Source organism: Anguilla rostrata, chromosome 5, assembly GCF_018555375.3.
Source record: "Anguilla rostrata isolate EN2019 chromosome 5, ASM1855537v3, whole genome shotgun sequence".
In the NCBI taxonomy this organism is placed as follows: Eukaryota; Metazoa; Chordata; class Actinopteri; order Anguilliformes; family Anguillidae; genus Anguilla; species Anguilla rostrata.
Window position 1 is genome coordinate 7,901,212 of NC_057937.1, and position 14,488 is coordinate 7,915,699.

Here is a 14,488-nt window from a genome sequence, read left to right on the forward strand (position 1 = left end):
GTAAGGGAACAGGTGCATTTTAATTTAGACGGCAGTTGTCAACACTGTTTTAAAAAAAGCAGAGAGGAAAAGCAGTAACTGTAGGAATGCAGTCAACATCAGTCCCACTTCTGAGAGGCCCCAACACAGTTACAGCAGTGTACCACCCAGGAATCAAACCGGCAACTACAAGAGAACTTCCTTACCCACTATACTACACTGCCACCCCAGCTACTACAATGGAGCGCTCGGAGAGAGCATGGTTACAGGTTCAAATTATTGGTGAGTTGTTTCCCTTAGACAAGGTTGTCATAATTTTTACAAAAAAATAAATAAGTAAATATGCAACTGTGTACCTGTAATGGATATGAAGGGTATGTAAGCATCACTTATAAAAATAATAATGGACATGGTTGAAATAGCGCAATGATAAGATCTTCAGGGGAGTGCGGATGTTTTGGTATATTTTTCACGAGCAGCATGTGATCTAAAATGATTAATTCATCCGCTCGCCGCTTGGCGGAAAGAGCCGTGGCGGCTTCCAGACAAGGGTCCGCCCGGCGCGTCGGCCCGTAGGTCGGACCGAGACAGCTGTGCGAGGCGGGGTCACCGATTCACGCTCGTTAAGACCACCGGCATCAGCTGGGCACCCTGCGTTTTCTCCAGTTAATTACTGGAACTTCGTCAGCGAACAGATTCCGGCGACCTGGACCTTTTTGCGGTTCTGGAGCGTTTTTTTCCCCGACCCGCTTTCTCCCCCCCACCCTCTTACCGATTCAGACCCTCTGTTTCTGCTGATTACGCATTCACACGCAGATGCTCCCCGTACATAATCTCCAACTCTCCGTATGAGTCATAGCTTGCCGAGGATTTCATTAAAACAAAAACTATAAAAATAAATAAAGTAATATTTTTGCGAATCGCAGATTAATCTAGTCTGCAGCCCGCACGATGACAGATTTCTACATGTTGTTTGCATAAGTGCTGCTGACGTATTATCTGTCCGAGGCTAATACAAAAGAAAACACAGATGTACCGATTATTAGCCCCGGAATCAAGGGCTGCATATAAACAGGCTTGCCCTGCGCGTTCGGAAAATGTTTAATCAAAACTAATCAGGAGCGATTTATTGCACTGAGGCAAACAGACTCCAACAGTTTAATGGACTGACTGACATAACACATCACCCCCCCCTCGCTCCCCCCATCCCACCCACCACGTCCCTCCTCCCCCTCCCCCTCCGTGATGATATCAGGATGTTGTTCTCAGCCGACACGGTCATGTCAATGTCACTTAATTCGAAAAAGACACGTGACTGTTCAATCTTTTTGCGAAAAATAGTACAGCGCAGAATACGAATTTCAAAATTATCTGGAAAATATTGCATATGAAATTGCATTCCACTCTTGATTGCAAAATTAAATGTACAGTAAAATTGTACGTCAGCCAAGGTGTCATATGCCTTCCCTACAAAACATATCATGTATTCTGACAAATGTCATAAATACTTCAATGCTCACATTTTTACCAGTTGACACATTTTTCTAGCATTATGAATTCAGTTCCATGCCATGTTCACATGCACATCACCGGTCAGCGTTTCGCTGTAAAATAACACGTCTTCGGGTGCTTACCTTCCTCGATTGCATTTCTTTGACATAGAGTGGGAGAAGGAACTCGGACACGCCCTCCAACCTCACGCCTTGTTTGGTTATGCGAAGATCGCCCATTCCATCCTGCCAAAAAAAGACAAATCACATTTTTTTTTAAACCCCTCACTGTTCAAACTGTCTCCAAAAAAGGGGAAACAATCTTTCAAACTGTATCATGTCAAAGACATGGCATGCAATGGTGTGGCAGTACCCCCAAAAACAGACTGTGTATCTGTGGCATTCAGTCCGCCGGTGAAATGGATTGGTCTCGGCAACCCCGGCCGGTGCAGAGAGCACACGCACCTGGGCTTGTAATCAGCCCAGGTGCTTAAAGGTGTGTTTCTCACACGGAGAGAGCGAGTTTGAGTTCTGTTTTGTCGGCGCACAAGACAAAAAAAACAAACCGGTCCGCTGCGGATCCCAGCAGCGAGCTGAAACGCAGTCGCTGGGTTTTTACTTTCTTTAGTCTTATTTTATTTTAGTTTGTCGTTTTAGTTTTTAGTTTTTTTTTTTTGGGTGAAGGTGTTTATTTATTTGATTTCGTGCTGGAGTGGGTGCTCTCTCTCTCTTTCTACCCCTCTCCCCATGCGGAAAATGACGGTCCACTTCTGGAACTGCAGCATCATCATCACCCCCCCCCCTCCCCAGGGATGTGATATGTCATATGCAATGAGACTGCATTTATTAACTTTCAGTTTAAATGGCAAAGTAATATAGGAAAATTACAAGGATTACAGGGATAACGCCTATATTTCCCCTGTAGGACGGGCTCTGGGTTGGCTGTGGATCTTGCAGCCAAGGGGAAGGGCATAAGTGGTGTGACATAGGTTTGAACGATGGGAACTGCATCAGCTGTACTTTGCTTGATATTAATAAATCTGTTGAATTATAGGATGAGCATCTTAATATTTTATGCCTATGAATAGCAGCGATACACAGTCTATAAAATCTTCATTAAGCACCAGATAGTCGGACCCGCACTAAGCAACATAAACATGGTTATGTGCCATTTTGGAAAACGCGGCTATTATAATAATGTGGTTTACATGCCCTGTTTACCGGAAGATAAGGTTAGATTTATAATGAGGTTGACTTACGCGTGGGATGTGCAGGTAGATAAGGTTGCTTTAATATGCATGCATTATCTACTAATGAAGCAAGAAAGGTTTTCTTTATATGATGAAAAAAAAAATAATGGCTTGTAGACATTGTGCTAGTACATGGCTGAACAGCGCCCCCAACAGTGCAGGAAATCGAGCGGACTTGCGCCTCAAAATCTCCCACGATTATTCGAAAGGCCCTTGCCGCTCTAACCGACGTTCTCCTCGGCGTCAGCGCAACACCATTGAGCGGCAGGCTTGTGAATTTCAACCTCCTGTCTCAAACGGGATTGTGTTCAATTCCAAAATGTAAACACAAGGCTTAGGGTTTATTTACTCTCCGTGCTGAAGCTTCACCTGTGCGCAAGGAACAGGCGACACCGACGCATGAGCAGCAGTCAAACAGCATTCAATTAAGACTGCGAGACACAAGGTTTTTTTTTTTTTTTTTGCCTAAAACCTCCTTTATTTCCTGTGGCTCTGAGGCAGGGATCAGCAACTCACGGTCCTCGAGGGCCGAGAACTGCTGGTTTTCCATCCTCCCATTGCCTGGGAGTCAGGTGTGAAGACAGTAGCACTGATTACCCAGGAGAAAAGAAAACCAGGGCTGGATTTGGATTCGAGGGCCAGAGTTGATGATCCCTGCTCTATGGTCTGTAACACCTGGAGGTTCTCCAAGATAACAAAGACGGAAGAAATGCCGTTCTAATGGCGTAAAGTAAGGGCCGTGTCCACCGGGTACGATGAATACAACTATAAACTACGGTAATGTACTGTAAATCTTTTGGAGATGCATTATAAAAAATAGTGAGTGATAACACTGTCAGTTGAGCTAATTTTTTTTTACAGTTATTGTTGTTGTGGAGGCACTTTAATTTATTGGAATTTGAACTTTTTAAAATATTTTTATAGCGATCGTTACGGTGAAGCCTCCTGAACATTAGAATAAACAACTCTATGAGGCTAGAATTTTAAATAATCTGTCGCATTTGGTAGCAATATACAGGGTGTCCAATGTGGCCAGCTAACTGAGTAGCAGTCTGGGAAGCAGGAGTCAGAAATTGTGCAATTTCTGAGGCTTTCTGGTGTACTCAGCACCAGAATTTAATCCAAGCATGCCCTAATTTACTAACCTGGTTAAAACGTAATGGACTAATTATGATGTCAATTACCTAATAGCTCCATAAAATTGTGTGTTGTTAACCGTAAAATACTAAATGAGTGCGGTGTAGTGTTATAGTGGCAGATTAAGCCTCTCCAGGTACCCACTCCAGTTCAACAAAATGACACTTACAAAGGCCATCGTTTAAATTATTGAACATGCCCATCCAATTTCACAACACATTTCTTGTGTGTTTATACAGAGTCTATTCTCTAAATTCTCGACTCTACTCCACTCTGTTCTCTTCTGTTTTGTGGTATTCTGCTAGAGTCAAGTCTACAGACAAGCGTGAGTCTGCTTCGGACAAATGCAGGCTACACGTTGGCTGTACTCAATGAACTGAATGATTTGATGAATGGGGGACAGACTAACACATTTTCTGCCAATACGAGATTTACAATGTGCCACAAATGAATATAGGCAATAGCCCGTTTTATATCTGAGAGTAAGCTTGATTGCGCAACCACAGCTGCATCAAACTTGCCACTCGAAAGAGCCAAATTCAACTTAGACTCATTAAAATTTCATTTAGTTTTGCAAATATAATGTTGCTGCTGCTGATGCTGTTACTGACATCGGGACTTGTCACTGTAAGTGGAAGGCTTTAAATTACGCAGAGCTAACAACTTGTACAGTAACCTCAGCAATGGGCGTTTATTTGTCTACCAGAAATAGCTGGCTAGCCTTGTGCCAGTCAGTCACGACAGGTGGTGTTTGTGGAACACACAGAGCAGGGGCGTAGGAAGCGAGGGGGCAGGAGGGACCTACCTGCCCCCCCCACCCCCCCACCCCCCCACCCCCACCCTACTGGAAACAGTTAAACTTGTCCAAAAAACCCCCCAAAAAAAAACAGTGCACGCCTGGCCTCCTGTGACATCTCCCTTTTCCCTGCCCTTACCCTCACACCCACCTACCCACCTACCCCCCCTACTGCCTGCCCTTACCCTCACACCTCCCCACCCCATCCCCATCTCCTGTTTTCAACACCGCACTGTCAGCAGGGACCATCAGGGAACCCAAAGCAAGTCCTGCGCATCGGGCGCCTCATTGGCTAGCCTGTGAGTGACAGCCAGTTTGAAGCTGCCCTTCATGGAGCTGCAGAGTCCGGCTCTGTGAACGATTCAGCCGCGTGTGCTTCCGCCATAACGCTGTTTATGAGAGGAGAGGCCGGAGAGAGAGCAGTATGGATCAGTGGTGCGGGAAGTGCAGGAGCTCTCCCCTCTCTCTGCTGGGGCGGAACCGGAGGGCATATGCTCCACACCATCGTGAATTACAGCGGTGGACTACAGCACGGCGTCTCCCCCTCCACAGCGTGCAGTCAGAGCCAAGTGAGCGAGCGAGCAGCCAGATCTGGGTCTCTGAGTTTGCTGCTGCTCCATTACTGCTCCAAGAAGCACTCGTGTTCAGCATTGGCAGAGCTGAGTGGATGGGGGGGGGGATGGGGGTGGGTGGGGGTTGGGCTGGTGGGGGGGTGGGGGGGAGATTTCCCTGCCGAAACGCCTAATCTTTTTGACAATCTATTTATTCACGGTTAGAGCTCAGCTAACCCCCAACCCCCACCCTCCAGTCTGTGATCAGCATAACCCCCCTCACCCCACACCCTCAGTCAGTGATCCACTCATTCCCCCCCCCCCCCCCCCCCCCCCCCATCGCCACCACCGATTTACCACATAAAATTCTGAAAATTTCCTCCCGGTGGAACCTACCTACAGGGGCTAAGGCTCTGATTTTAAGTAATGCTAGAAATTTCCTGGGGGTTGAGATGCAGATGAACATAAAAACACATTCTGTAATGGGTTTGATTTGTTCCTCTTTGTTTCTCTTGTTCTGAGCGGCAGGTTGTACAGCACGGTTGCAATTGAGGTCCACGGGCCACTGAAGCCACATTTTGGCTTCCTGGACACAGCTGACTACCCAGAATTCTACTGAACAGTGACCGGTAGAACCATACTTCATTTTAAGCAAATTACACGTAGGGATGTTCTAAGACAACAAACATTTGGACGAACAAAGATTTATACACCGGTCAGTGACATTCAGCTAATGCTTAGCTAAGTCATATTCAGATAAGTCCAGGTTCTAGCTTGCAATGTTGAAGTGTCCTGTATTCAGGAGTGTATTCATAGGCTGTGGAAATCTGAGGTGCTGACAGCATTGGATTTTTATTTATTTATTTATTTTTTTTATCAAAAGGACAAACCATCAATGGAAAATGCAGGATGCAGACATGACTCTAATGGAATTACTCCACATCCCAGTTCTGGGAAAGTCAATTACTGTCAGTGCATTTTCCCGATAAAAGTCGGTATATCCCCTTGTAGATGCAAACACTGGCCAATAAATCACATGCAATATGCAGCAGTTTGTTGGAGACGCACAGAGAAACAAATAAAAAATGGCGTTGCAAATGGAATACTGATTCTCCCCACCTTCGGTTAAATCATTTCTGCATTTTACGGAGAGACCTGTGTTGGCTTTTATGTAAACTCAAAAGATTATAAAGTATTTCGGTGTAAGATCAGGACACCCGGGCTCCTTGTATTTCTTTCTTTCCGCGGTGAACGGTTTACAGTAGCGTGAGGCCCATTTGAAATAATACAGATAGCAGAACAAAACAAAAAAAAAAAAGCAATCCTGAGCCGTTTAAAAATCACCTTGAGAGTCTTCCGCTCGACAGTGAACCCTTGGATCTGGAATAAAAACAGACTGGCATGGAGTGAGCAAATAACTCCGAGATCAACGCTTTTCTCAGAAACGTACCCGACAACTTGACTTGAGTTCTTGAGCGGAAGGTTGAGCTGACTGCACCATTGCTCACTTAGGGATGTGCTTTCATGTGATGATAATGCCGCTTGCTTTACAATAGCCCTCCGGAACCATATCTTACAAGATCTTTTAAAACGGCAGTTCTTTTTTTTTAAATTTAGCTGTTTATGTTGTTTTGTCACTGATGCAAGAACAAAATCTAATTAAAAATAATAATAATAAAAAAAAAAACATCTGAATGTCTCCATTGCTTTCTTCATTTCACTGACTGATATGACTGATCATACGAATAAATGCTGAGCATCTAACCAGTGCCCCAATAAAGGAAATGAAAGTCAGAGTATAATGTCTAATACACAATGACTGGGATTCAGTCGATATTTGACCTTACATTTGACTAACAATTAAAAGCAACAATTAATCTTGTCCTTCACAGACACGGTTCGGTCACTACAGAAATCGCTCAGATTAGTTTGCCACCCTAGGTTTGTGAAGAAAAACTACGGCAATTGCATTTACTTCTAATTCAAAGTTAAGGACAGGTGACTGAACAGAGGCTAATAATAAAAATGATAATGCCTTGCCAACACGTAATACCGACCAGGGTAATACCTGTTAACCTCATCACTGCTCTATGGCTCTGGGCCAGAGTGGGACCAAATATTATCTGTTAAGAGTTGAATGAACACTATTAGAGTTGAATTAACACTGCCCATTTTGGCGTGTACTCACTAACGCCCTCTTGCTGAAAGAGAAAGGGCCTTCCAGGCCAACTGGCATGACCAACAAGCCATGGTCAACTTTCCAAATCATCATTCTGCCATCCTGAATGGACAAATCAAAGACGGGAGCCAAGGAATGCAACGAGCGTTCCAAACTGGTAAAATGAAAGAACACTGGGAATAAAGGTATGTTTTAAGAATTAATAATGTCTTCAGAGTGTAGTGCTAATTGCCTCCCCAAAAAAGATCCCGTCGGGGGCGTCCCATGACATAGCCTGTAGAGCACTGGCCACATGCTCATGACGAGCAGCGATGTCGGCGGTTCGAATGCCGTCTCTCCCACACTCTTCCTCCCCATTGTGAAAGCTGAAAAATACATTTTTACATGAAAGGTTTCATTACTGTGACTATTTGTATTAACGGTACTACTGAGCAGGATGCAGCGTTGCGGCCTTTGTCAATGGATCAGTGGGCTCCAAAGAGGCTAAGAACCTAAAGCACTGAGGAAAACAGGACAGAAACAAATCCCTCATGTATAAGTGGTGCATTGTGTTCACCATTCATTTCATCAGGGGAGGTCTGCTGGCAATGTAATATATTAAACAATAACAAACAAATTGGGAGAGCAGTGTGCATTTGAAAGAAAAGAGGGGGAAAACACACCAAAAAAAAAAAACTTGAGTGGTGGAATTAAGCATTATAGTCACAACATTACCAAGGGGGTATTGTGATACATGATTACTCTAACAGGGCAAATTGCCTTGACTTAATCCTTGCTGACAAATACAGCAATAGTAAACATTCGTTCCTCAGGAGAAACCTGAATTTGGTAAATACCTCGAACGGGTCAATGTTGCAAATAATAATCCTCACCTCCTTCATTTTGAACAAATTCGATTTTCGGTTTTTTCAGGAGGGACCACACGAGCAGCACTGGCGCAGCTTTAGAAGTGACCCGGCAGAAGGTCACCCCACCGTAGGACTCATTAATAAGCTTTATCAACAACATGGCCTTGTGCAGCCTACATGCCGGATCAATTTATTATTGAACTTTAACAAGCTTCAATAGATGCCACTTTGAAAAAAAAAAAAAATTCAGTAGAAAATATTAAATAATATGCTCCCAAATTGTTTCGTTTTTTTCTTTCCCATCTTTTTCACATCAAGGGGAAATACATTTGAGGATGAAGGCAACTTAGTTCCAGTGAAGGCAAATCTTAATGCGATGGCATACAATCACACTGATTCTATGCTTCCCTAACTGTTTGAGGAAGGCCCTTTCCCCTTTCAGCATGACAATGCCCCAGGGCTCAGAGCGAGGTCCATATAGAAATGGTTTTGTAGAGAATGGCATGAAAGAAATTTACTGGCCTGCACAGAGACCTGACCTCAACCCCATACAACACCTTTGGGATCAATTGTAAGCCAACTGAAAGCCAGGCCTAACTGTCCAATCAGTGCCCATTCTCACTAGTGCTCTTCTGGCTGAATGGAAGCAAATCCCCTACAGCAATGCTCCAACATCTGGTATAACACCTTCCCAGAAGAGTGGAGGTTGTTATAGTAGAAAAGGGTGAACCAACTCCATATTAATGCCCATAATTTTGGATGTGATGTTGGATGTCAGGCATCCACATACCTTAGGCCATGTAGTGTAGATTTTGAGCACAGTCTATAATGCCATCCATGTTAATCTCATTTAGGATAATGTCTTGGAATAAGTAAACAGCAAATTCTTTTAAAATCTTGAATTAATTCAAGATAAATCATGAGTCACGTCTTACCTGTCAGTGTCTAGTTCCTCATTTATACAATACAACAGAATAGGCAAATGCTTTAAACATTCATTTAAAAACCCACAAAAGCAATTTTTTAAACTTTTGTTTGAGCCAAAATTTGCAAGGAAGCGAGTTAAATTACCTTAACTAAAGTTCATTCAAAGATCTCCATTCACCCAGAACCATGCAGGTGCCTTTTGTGAGCAAATGCAATTAGAGAAATTAGAAGTGTAAATGGGACAGTAGTTTGGGCTCTGAAAGAAGATTGCTACTGTGAGTTTAAAAAAAAATATGAATCCAGTATTCAAAATAGAGCATGCGTTTTTGAGTCTTACAAGTATGAAATGGATTCATTCAAAGAACTGGATGAAAACAGTGTTACATTAGGCCACCAATTGTTCTATTAATTGTTCTAAAATTAGGCCAATTGTTCCACTAATGACTTATGCGTATGTGACAGTCATCCCCTTAATGGGACTAAACAGTTGTTATTTAAAAGCTTGCAGGGCTTCTTAGGTGTGAATGGCCCTAATTTGGGTGTCGCGGGGTGAATAGGAGAGGGGAGACTCCCCCTCATCTGATCCTTCTTACCCTGCTGTTCTTGGTATATTTTCTAATACACCTTTTCTAGAAAGTTATTTTTTTTAAATATCTAAAACATGGCCAGGTATGCATGACACATTGGGGGGGGGGGGGGGGGGGAGTAATGGAAGGAGGCCACAGTGTGACTCTCCTGATAAGAGACATTAAGATTCAAAATTCCAAAAGAAGTCAAATTACCAATCCCCGCTAGTGTTAATTCACTGGCGTGTCTTGGTAAAGTTAACCTGTTCCTGTACTGCTAATTTTACATAAATTAGCAGTACAGAGACCAAGGCAAGTCAAGATCATTGGGCTGATCTCTCCAAACCTATGCGAACGGTCTCCTTACATGCTATGGACGGACGCTGCATGGCTTGTTTTCCTTTCGGTCGCTGTCGATACGAGCACAGGTTCGACAGACCCGCCGCATATGCAGATCCTTAACAGCAAACGCTCCGTCTCCATTTCGCCGAAGCCGAATAAAGAGCTTTGTAGAACACGCAGCTTTAACCGCGCGTCCTTCAGGCTAATCCGAATAATGAACGCATGCTGCGATCGGACGATGCGTGTTGGTTTTTGCTAAAGTGGATATTGACCAAAGGGGATAATTGATAATTAGGGAAAGAACAGACAGGAGAGAAGAATAAAAAGAAGAAGAACCTGCAGAAGAGGAAGAAGGAAGGTAAGGGAAAAACAGTAAAGCATTGCGCTCAAGTGTGTGGCTGTGCAGCGTTCTGCATACTGGGTGTTTACATGAGGTCAGAGGCTGATGTTTGTTGTGAGTGAGTCTGTGGTCACTGTAGCGCAGGGGTCAGGGGTCAGGGGTCAGGGGTCAGGGCGACTGTCAGGGGGTACAACTGGGCACTTTGTCCTGGGCCATAGAGAAAGCAGGGGGGTGTGGTCTTATGGTAAATATTATTGAATAGCATAATATTATTTTGTTCCAGGCCTGGGAATGTCACCCGGCAGCCACGGCAGGGGTCTCCAATCTCATCCCAAAGGGGCCGGTGTTGGTGCAGGATTTCGTTTTAGTCCAGCTCTAAGACGCCTGACTCTACTCATCGAGGTCTTGATTGAAGGCCATGATTAGTCCATTAGTTGAATCAGCTGTCTTAGCTTAGCAGCCGGACTGAAACCGAAACCCGCACCCACAACCGGCCCTTTTTCGGATACAGGGGACCCCTGCTGTCGTGATTTCTGCGGGGAAAATCCTGAAATCCTGCACGGCTATGGGGCTTTCCCTGCCAAGGCAATAACTTGGCAGGACTGTCATCCCAATACTGTCCCTGTTTCTGCTGAGCTGAAAGTACTCTGACAGGAACTCGCAGTTCCAACTGTTTAAACAGGAACTGGATTTCCTCCACCCGCCAAGAAAGCAATGCGGGCTGTGAGCGTCTCCCTGGCGATAAACACTGGCAGTTGGTGTGTTACACCGCTCATAAGTATTGGCAAAGGATTGCATTGTGGGATAGCGGGGACTGCACTGTTGAAACTTTCCAGTGGGTTCATTTTTAATGACAAAAATGGGTTTTAAAAATGAGTCTTAAAACAAGTTTTAAAAATATTAATGAGTTTAAAAAGCGCTGCTCCCTGGAAACTAATTTAACTCCTCAAACACGCTCACTCTCATCTTTCGTTCTGTCCTACTTTACCAGGTGTTTTGGTGGTACTGTAACTGAGGATTGATCAGCTACAATAAATAAATGTACTCAATTATTTACTGCTAAGTCATTTCGTGGCAACTCAACCAGATATGGGTCTTATTTTCTTGCTAGAAGGACTTGCAACTGGTAGCGGAGGTTTGCATAAAAATATTACCAACATTTTAAAACGTGCATGCCCCACAGAGTTAGGCTAAAATTGGAAAAACATATTCATATTCATGAATTCACCCTGTTTATACAACTGAGGCTTCAGAGGTCAAAAGAAATAAATAAATAATAGTAAAAATACTGTATTTAACAGCAATTTCGAAACTCAGCAAAGCCCTGGTGTGCACTTATAGCAACTCTGAGGTTAAGCTGGAGCGGGGTGTCCACACAGAAACAATTTAATCTGCAAATTTTTTTGCAACAAGTGCATGGGTGGTGTGCGGGTTTGGGTGCTCTGCACGGGCTGCGTGCTTGAACCGCGGTGTTCTCCCCTACCTCCGCGCAGGGCACTTAACCCGAGTCTCCTCATTAAACACGTGTCTGTGTGGCGAACGGGGGGGCGGCGAATGTAAACGTGTGCCAGGGCATCCGCTGAGCCGCTGAACAGCGCAATGAATGCAAATGCTCACCGACGGCTCATAAGAGACACGACCGAGAGGTGGAGAGGCACCGCGCTGTTGAAACGGACAGTGCTTTAAAATACAAGAGTATTAATGTTTTTATGCCGTGTAGTCTGGGGGAGGGCTGAGTCATGGGGGTGGAAGAGGTGGGGGGGGGGGGGGGGTGGACAGCTGGAGTTCCGTATGACAAACCCAGAAGCACAGGTGAGCTTATTCTGCCTCACAACTCTCCTGCCTCATGTCCAAAGTAAGCACCAAGACCCATCCTACGCCTGTCTGCCTCTCTCTCCGTTTCTCTTTCTCTCTCTCACCCCCTCTCTCTCTCTCTCTGCCTCTCGGATTCTCTCTCTGCCCTTCTCTCTCTCTATGCTTCTTTCTCTTTCTCTCTCTGCCTCACATTCAAATTCATGCTTCATCTGCATGACAAGTGAACTTGTGTTGCAAAAGCAATGGGATATACAAAATGACAAACAGACCCCTACATGCAGAAGAGAAAAAAGTGACAACCCCCCATACACGTATGCAAATATAGATACACACACACGCACGCACTCATTTACACACACACACACACACACACACACACACACCCAGGTTAAAAGATATTTCGTTTGTAATGAAACAATTTATGAACCTGTCAGTATTAATAATGAACACAGATGATGTCGTGGAGAGTACTATTATTTAGTCCACACCCTCTCTTAATTTAATTAAGAGACACACACTCTCTCTGCCTCTCTCTCACTGTCTTACTCTCTCTCACACCCCCCCCCCCCCCCACCCCATACATGTTCAGCTGAGCTATGTTATCTATATGTAAGGGCTAATTAGACTACGGTGTGAACACCTTTTGCACCTAACCTAAATTGCACAGTCGACAAATAACAAGCCTAGGTGGGCTAAATGGCTCGTTCTCAGCATTAAATATTCATATGTTCTTTCCGTAATCTCACTTTTGGGGTTTAGCCTGTTCGCATGAAGCAGCATTAAGCCATCGAACCGCACTTTTTTTGCGTTAAACGTACATAATCCTTTGAAAATAAGCGGTTAGGAAACGATCTGCGGGGGTAATTCTCCAAATGAGCCGGGGGGTGGGGCCGGGGGTGCGGGGCGGGGCGGGCCGGGGGTGGGGGGGGGGGCAGGGGGGGAACCGCGCGACCTTCCTCGCCGCCTTCCTTCGGCACAAAGACAGAAGGCCACGGCGCCGAGCCGCAATCACCGGTTTTTTTTTTCCGCACGATTTCAAGCGCCGCGTTACCTTGACTTCCTGCATGCATGGCTGCGCTGCGTAGTTCTCCCGTTATTTTTTTCTTTTCTCTAACCGCCTCTCCACGTTTTATTTATATACCGCGAAGCGCTGGATATTCCTGCCACCGATTTTCTCAGGTAATTTCCTTCTTGACCGACCGAAGCCTCCGGAATTTTCTCCCGCATTAACGACGCTTCGGTCCGAGGGCCAGATTAAATTAAACAGTGTCCGCGCAGTCATTTAACCCAGAAGATGTCATTATAACGACAGCTGGACTTTTCCATTTCAGATGAGATTCTTTAAACTTGGGGAAAACATCCACTAGTTTTTACTTTGTGTTTGTAGAGCCCGATCACAAAACTACACAAGAAAATAGCAGGGCGTGGCCAGAAATGAAAAAACGGTGAGCAGCTGATCCTCTCCAATCATTGGCCTTGGTGTTTGGGTGACCCATGGAAGGGAGAGGTCCAGGTGACAGTTTCCCCCACTTTGCTGCACAATATTGACCCCTCTGGTGACCTGGGCCTGCGTTCCACCTGCATCGGCGACGAACGATCCTCCGGTCCACGGACCGCACAGGGCAGCTCGTGGAGTGCACACAGCGTAGAGTAGGGCCCACGCTAGGCTTCAGTATCACCGTGAAAAGATGAGCCCATTAATTTCATCTGTGGATCCCAACTGTGAAGACAATTTCAACTGGAGGTGATACAGGTTTAAAAGCAGGTGGATGAGTGTGGAGGAACGGTGCATGAAAAACTCCCGGGATCTTGGCTGAGAGACCTTTAATGCTGAATGAAAAACAGCAGGATCTGTACGACCGGGAGGTTAATCGGGGGCCATGTTATCGAAGAGAACATACCGTACTGTTTTCACATGAACTTACATCATGGTTCAGCCACACCTCCACAGATTGCAGCTCTAACGAAAATCCTGTCTCTGTTTTTGAAGAGGGGGGCAGAGGCAAGAGGGGGAAACAGAGAGAGAGAGAGAAAGCAAGAGAGAGAAGGAGAGAGAGGAGAGAGAGAAAGAGCAAGAGAGGGAACAAGACAGTGTGAGAGAAGAGATAAATAGAGAGATTGAGAGAGAGAATGGGGAGAGGGTAAGAGACAGAAGCGAGAGCGAGGGAGAGGGAGAGAGGGAGAGAGAGAGAGAGAGAGAGAGAGAGAGAGGAGAGAAAGAAAGTGCAAGAGAGGGAACAAGACAGTGTGAGAGAAGAGATAAATAGA

General features: G+C 45.0%; 1 protein-coding gene across 1 annotated transcript in view; it reads right to left on the reverse strand.

Annotated features, from left to right (window-relative positions):
• LOC135254592 (zeta-sarcoglycan-like) overlaps positions 1-14,488 on the reverse strand; it is a 163,776-nt gene that overhangs the window by 44,961 nt on the left and 104,327 nt on the right. Inside the window, exon 3 of the mRNA XM_064334881.1 lies at positions 1,614-1,715. Within this exon, the coding sequence (XP_064190951.1) occupies positions 1,614-1,715 (102 nt within the window). The remainder of the gene's footprint in view (positions 1-1,613; positions 1,716-14,488) is intronic.